Raw genomic sequence first — 7343 nt, 5'->3', positions numbered from 1 at the left:
CGAAAGAAGATGGTTGGTCACTTCTTAACTTTTTAGTGTTTTCATAAACAAGAGATTTTGTGAGAAACTTTTCAATTTATTTGGACCATTATATTACATTAAAATTTTTTGCAGAGTAGAGAGATGTTCTGTCTTTTTTCAATTCCTTCGTTCTCTCCCATTGTTTCTTGGTGTTAAGTTTGGAATTTTTTTTAATTGTTCCAGAAGTTATAGAGTGGTTTTCCTCACAATTAGTTGGAGTGGATGAATTAGTTAAGATTTTTTCAAACTTCATGCCTAGAGTATATAAAACTAAATGATTTTGTCAAATCTCTATCATGAATGCCATCTCAGCCTAATTGGGATAAATATTTTTGTCTCGAAATCAGAGTTTAATCATGTTAACTCTTTTATCATTTACCTGTAAACCACCCACCTCAAAGTGGGAACATATGCAGCCGAAAATCCGAGTTTATCATATTACTAGTGTTTAAAATCACTGCAATACCAAACTGGCAATCCATGAAAACAGAAGGCTCATCTGGAGTTGATCATATGTTCATTGTTGCAGTTTGTAACATGGTGACTGCAAAAAAATAATTGTAAAGGAACAAATTCTGGTGATATACATGCGCTCCTGTTACTAGATACAAATAATAGTATTGAGAGTATAGAGATGTATTAGCCAGAATGAAGGTAAGCCTCAGTCGAAGCTACTGTGGACCTTTCGAGAATATGTGAGTACCATAACAAAATCTTTGGCAGAGGAACCAATCTTTGCTGCTACTTTTTCTGGTGTTGATGCTGTTTGCAACCACAGATCAACTAAATTATACAGTTCCAAAGTGGGGATCACTGATTCTCCCATGCATTTTATCTCAACCTGCAAAAATATCAAAGTAAGTTGCACTTGAAACATTTTGCCTTGATGTCTCTGTTATTCATCCGCAAAAACCAAGTGAAGCAAAATGTTTAACTGAATTTTATACTGCTCCTTGATACAACTACATACTACAAAATTTAGCAGTACTTTTCGTTTTCAGTGATTTCAGAAAGCACAAGAAGATTGTGAGAACGTCTTGCACCAGGCAGTATTTAAGATGCAATAGAAGAATTCAATCATGTTTGCTTGTTTCAAAGACAACCACAGTGTTACTCATGATTGTTTTAGAATCTGGATTTTGCTGCAATGTCTTTTTATCCACACACAACAGGAGTGGATGCCCATGTAATCTTTAGTCATACTGAAAAAGGGTTAATCAAAGTAATAGGTTTATACTGAAAAGCATTTCAAACTATATTGAAAAATGTAAGATTTTGAACTTCGACATATAATGAAAAATTGAAGGCTAGTTCAACTTGCCTCCCTCGAAAATGATTTAGTTTTAATGAAAACATATGGAGGATTGAACCTTTGACAATAAAGACCACTTTCAAGACATAGCTATCTGAGATCATGTTATATTGGACGTGCAGGCTCAAGGGAAATGCTGGAATCATTTCAATTTTCTATGACAGATTTACCGGAATTCACGGATAGATTCACACTCACCTCAGATTCATTAGTGAGATCTAGTTTCTTCATCAAGTACTTCTGGATAAAAGAAACAGGTACTTTTCCATCCCTGCCACAGAAAATATAAAAAAGAAAATGGTACATGAATATTTCCTGAAATCAAAGAATTCTTTCTACTTGAAACAAAAACAATCTTACGACCACAGTTCGTTCTAATATAATTAAGTTACAGTGCCATATTTTGAGTAGCTTTGACTCAAATCTTGTTGCAAGCATGGTTGCCATCTAATATGGCCAACCTGAAAAGCAACTTCAGTGCAGGACTCATGCATACACAAATGATATAATCCACTGCATGAGGACTTAAATTAAAAGGCTTGAGAAAAATGATTGAAAGACTACTGAAGTCAATTAAGGGGCTTTACGTAAGATGAGGGAAAATGTTGGGGTTATAGATTTCGGATGGTTACATCCATACAAGACATGCACTGAACTGTCTCAAAATACAGCAGACTAGCATAGTAAACATCTTTTGACAATGAAATTAAAATGATCAACACCTGGTATGTGACTCCAGAGAAACCACACTCATCAAACAGGTTTTGTGATCAGAATCTGAAAAACTGCTACAAGATTATCATCTCCAGTTGGTCATTACTTTAGAAGTATCTTAGAAAGCAATTGCTAACCATCAAACCATTGTGATTCCAAATAAGCACTTCTACTTTCTATATAACTACCTAAAAAAATGTGGCCTTGCATCAAGTGCTATCAAGAAAGCTTTCTCATTGAACTTGGATGGGAAGTATGGAGTTCAAGCACTAAGGCAGGACACACACCTGATATCTTGATAGGATTCATAAGATAAGCTCATCAATAGTCCTACTTGTAATGGCTATGTACTTATGGAATGATCCAGTTTGTAAAGAACAATTGAATATGAGTCAGGTTGATGGCATGGTTGATTGCAGGCTACCTTTAAAGACTAAATGTCAAGTTTCAACTCACCTCATCCCAGCCAAACTTGTCTCATTGTGAACTAAAGAGACAAGGCAGGAAAGTGATTGCATTAGTTCTTTTATCTCAAAAACATTGAGCCTTCTCCTTGTTCCAACGGCTCTAATCTAAAAAATATCATTGACATGGTCTAATTGGCTGTAGATTCCATCCACATGCATTTACTAACATGCTAATAATTATTCATATTTTTTGCAGCGCTAATGGCCAATCAAATACCACCAATCATATCAAATTAAGTTCTGCTTTTTAAAATTTGTATGTGTTGATCATAAAATACTCCAAAAACACTCTGTTAACCCATCAATCCAGCTCCAATTTTGCAGGTAACCTCTAAGTCACTCCTTTCCTCCATGATATCTGAATTTTGACAATGTAGATGCACATAGCAATAATTTTAATGCTCAAAAAAAAAAAAAAAAAAACCAATCTTAGCCTTTGGTTGTTGATTTTTACCTGTTTAAATATAGTTATACTTTGCTTAGTCACAATCCTGATAATAAAAAGTTAAGCGTTTGGTTCAAGTTATCAAAGATTATCTTGATAATCGATCTTTTATTCCCTTGTTTGGTTTATCAACAATAAAAAATTACAGTAATCTTCTATTACCAATACTGATGTGACAGATAATATAGGTGGTAATCTGATTATCACCTTTACCGTAGATATTTATAGATTACCAAGGTAATTTTGATTTTATTATAATTATATTATTATTTATTAATTTTTTGAGATAAAAATAAATTTATTTTTAATTAATATGACAAATAATATAAAAAATATTTAAAAATAATTATATTCAAGGACATTTAAGTAAAATAATTTACTAGTAATCTTTTATTACCTTTAGCCAAACACAATAATTATTTATACCTACCAAATTTTATCAAACATAGTAATCATTTATACCCAGTAATCTTCTAAGTAATCTATCTTCAAAGTAATTTTTCTATTTTGATAATAAAACATTACCCAAACCAAACGCCCCTTAAGGGTTGAAATTAATACCTTTCCATGTATGATGTACATCAAATTTTATGTTTAGAAAGGGTAAGAATTCACTTGGCAAAACATGATGAAATTCAAGAATTTTCAGAACATAAAAAGTATATGTCAATGGAAAAATTACATCCAACTCATGCTTTTCCTTTTAATTAAAAGAAATTTTCCTAAAATTGAAAATAAAGAGCAGGAACTTCAACCGTTAAGAATGAATTCCATCAGCAAGCATAACACATGGTACCTATAAGCATGCAACAAAGTTTTAAAAAACTCACTTTATTCTCAAGTAACTGGCTGGAATCTGTGGCAAGGGTAGGCCTCCTTCCCTGAAAGGATTAAAATGAAGTCAGTAATGTGAAAAGATGCCAAAGATATATTGACTATAAATTCTAGTTTTAAGGCTAAATTGATCCTCACTGGACTTTAGAAGCAACTAGGGAGAACCAAATTGGACCACTTCTTCTCTCATACTTTGCACCATTGGCTTCCAACACAGATTGGGGTGAAATATTTGAGTCCCCAAAAGCAGCTGCTGTTTTTCGACGGATTCTTCGCAACTTTTTCGGATTTCCTGTTTCTGAAGGGGTAGGATCATTGCTATGTGTTTTGTCCTCAACTTTTGATTTCAATTTGTCTTCCTTAGTTTTGGCTTTATGCCCTTGAATTTCATTGTCATGAACATTTGCAGGTTCTAACTTAGCATCTGATCCTTGTGAATTAGACTTGAATGACCTGCTTCTACTTGCAACTTCCACCAAAAAGTTTAAAGGTTTCCAGAGATCCGATTTTGCATCACATTTTCCAGCATCATTCTCCATTTCTTTTTTCGGTATGGATTCACCAGGGTGAGCAGAGGAAGAACTCTGAACCAGAAAAATTGGTAAGCATGAAACATACCTTAAGTTGAAGAAAACCATGCAAGTAGAGAACCGTATTGCAGAATATAAGACTTAGTCAATGAAAACACAACTAAATCATATTGTGCTCTTCACCTGTCTTCCATTCTGAGATTGCTTATAAGGAGTTTTGGGTGAGCTTGACCCATCTCGATGATCCTCCATACAGTCTTCCTCCTTCTTAAGAGGTTTCTCCATTGAAATACTTGAACCCCGCAAAGCAGCAGCCTTTCTTGCAGCAGCATTTGTTCTTCTCCTGGTCATAGTAGTCTGTGCTGATACTCTGGGTGCACTGACAACCAAGGATGAGAGTGACCTTTCCTTTCTTCTGACTGGTAACGAAACCGAGGGCACAGCTTCAGGCGCCCTCACCTTTCTTCTTTTGAGAGGAAATATCTTGGCCCTCACATCTTGCAAACTATGGTCTTGCCTGTTTAAGACATCAATGGATGTGCATCAATACACAAGGATTTGTCAAAAGGTAAAAACGATAGCTTGACTAATTGAGGGCTTAGTCTGCACAATTGAGGGTGTGTGTACTGAATGAACACTATTATTGTTGCAATTGAAAGCTATATAAATACAAGCATTTCTAGAAGGCAAGAATAAGATGCAGTTTATGGCAACATGCATCACAAGCACACAAGGCACATCCTGAAACAAATTGAAACCGATGCAATCCAATAAGTAATACTACATATGAAAACAAATTATATAAACTTATTTATACAACCTAATATAGTAATATCTAATTAAATAATTTTAAAATAAGAGAAAAAACAAACAATCACAAGCTGCTATTTCAGTTTGCACAATTTGTTTGTATGTATAATTTTATTCGCAATTCAATAACGCAAAGAACATCATTATATTGACACACACATTAAAATAGTTCTCTGCCACCATCCCAACAGGACAATGACTGCGCTAAAACTCAACACTCGACATCAAGACATTAGTAAAGTAACACCAATCACATTGCTCATAACAGCTGAGCAAATTGAAGGGAAGCAATTTCCTTTCGAGAGTCAGCAGAAATTCATGCTATACATGAAACAACTTAATGACATGAAAAATGTGCATTGTGTGAGAGAAATCCAAAAAGAAACCTATTAAGTTAGCAGAAGGATCTTGCCTCAATTTTTCCGAAGGTACAGCACCCAGAGGGATATCACATACTGGACAGTTTTCCAACTCCTCATCCGCGAATTTTTTATTTATGCACTTTCTGCAAACTGCGAAAGAATTCCAAAAATTAAATCTTTCAGAAAATTTCAATTGATTCAATGGCTTAAAGAGAACCAAGAAAAAAAATCTATGCATGTCAAATAAACAGCAGATAAACGTACAAAAGACAAAAAAAAAAAAAATGTCAAAATTATGTGACATGAAACGCAGACTGGAGAGTTAATATAATTCACCCGTAATCATTGCTTGACTCAAACAAACAAGATCTAAACTAACGAAAGTTTGACCGCAGTCATGACTCGTTTAATTAAAGCTCAAAGCTTGCAATAGCTGCATCCTTGACCAAAAAATTAAGCAATTATGGGCAGAATCATCGTGAGCCATATATACAAAATCACAAAGTCATGAGTAATAATAAGAAAACTCTCAAATTCTTGGACGCTTTGCCCCAAAGGTGAGATTGTTTCAGTGTCAACCAGCATTCGAATTTACTATCAAAAGACAAACAGATAAAACGAAACCCAGATTAGAAGAAACTCAAAAGAAGCAGAACCCAGATCGTAGAAGATGCAAAACAAGAAGAAAACAAACAAAACGAAGAAAAATTAGAGAATTCAACAGCAGAAAATTATAATCAGAAATGAAATAGTATTAGAAACAAAAACAAATTGAAGAAAAGCAATTTTCGAAAGAGACTTACAAGAATGAAGGCACTCGGTGATGGTGGTGGCATCTCTGAGGAGTTTATTACACAAAGGACAAGTCATGCATGCTGCAATCGTTTCTCGCTTCACTTTCACCACCAGATTGTTCGCCATTTCTCTCAACTCAACAACACACGTGGCCACACCACTCCCTGCATGTTGATCAAAATTCCCCACGTTACAAAAATTACACACATGAAGCTCGCCACTCACAAGATTTACGTTCACATTACAACACACCCACCAGCCCAACGCATCAAACTCGCAACAAAACTGACGAGATACCCAGAAGAGAAAAACGAAGAAATAAATTATAACAATAAAATTACAGCTACAAATATATATTTTCCATGAAGAAGATTGACATGAAGGGAGAGACCTGATGATTAAGTGGTGATGATCCGCTAGGAGGAGACAAAAACAAAGAAGTTTGGAATATCAATAAGATAAGATTGCTGAGAATTGACGACAAGAGAGAGTTAAAGAGAGGATCTGAATCGAGATAGAGAAGTTTGGTTCGTCGAAATAGAAAAGCATGAAGCAAGCAAGAGAGTTTGTTTGTTTTTATATATGCGTGCCTGCCATATAATAAATAAATAAATAATATATATATATATATATATATATATATATATATATATATATATATATATATATATATATATATATATAAAATAGAATTAGAAAATGGCAATAACAATTAAAGACAAGTTCAACAGGAAAACAGTGTTGGGAGATATAATGCGCCGTGGATGCGCTTCCTGTTAAGGTGATCACCAGATGGCGTATCTGCGACGTTTGCGGGGATCAGTATTAATTTGTAATGCAGGTACAAGCGCGTGATAAGCTGCTGAGTGGGTGTACTTAGTAATAGTAGTAACATTATCAAACTTTTGTCTTTTTTTTTAATTTTTCCCCAAGTTTGATCAAAGTTCTGATTTGAAAGACTTCAGGTCAACGAAATTCCCCTAAGTTTTAATATGACATAAAAAATAATTATGGGTTATGCATATATTTAAAAAATTTGGATCGGTATAGTAT

The 7343-nt window shown here is 34.2% G+C and overlaps 1 protein-coding gene across 2 annotated transcripts; it reads right to left on the bottom strand.

Annotated features, from left to right (window-relative positions):
- Positions 1 to 502: 502 nt before the first annotated feature.
- LOC123196407 (E3 ubiquitin protein ligase DRIP2-like) lies at positions 503 to 6877 on the bottom strand. Of its 2 annotated transcripts, XM_044610424.1 has the most exons (9): positions 6682 to 6877; positions 6547 to 6575; positions 6299 to 6454; positions 5546 to 5645; positions 4507 to 4840; positions 3932 to 4377; positions 3790 to 3840; positions 1532 to 1604; positions 503 to 862 (listed from the first exon to the last, which is right to left on the bottom strand). In XM_044610424.1, exons 2-9 carry the CDS (start codon positions 6557 to 6559, stop codon positions 683 to 685), a joined length of 1353 nt encoding a protein of 450 aa, XP_044466359.1. In that variant the 5' UTR covers positions 6560 to 6575; positions 6682 to 6877; the 3' UTR covers positions 503 to 682. The 2 variants fall into 2 exon arrangements, with proteins under 2 accessions (XP_044466359.1, XP_044466360.1); XM_044610425.1 differs by lacking the exon at positions 6547 to 6575.
- Positions 6878 to 7343: the final 466 nt, after the last annotated feature.

The sequence above is a fragment of the Mangifera indica genome, chromosome 14, assembly GCF_011075055.1.
Source record: "Mangifera indica cultivar Alphonso chromosome 14, CATAS_Mindica_2.1, whole genome shotgun sequence".
Taxonomy (NCBI): Eukaryota; Viridiplantae; Streptophyta; class Magnoliopsida; order Sapindales; family Anacardiaceae; genus Mangifera; species Mangifera indica.
The sequence above is the reverse complement of the archived record's forward strand: the minus strand, read 5'-3'. Positions and strand labels throughout refer to the sequence as shown.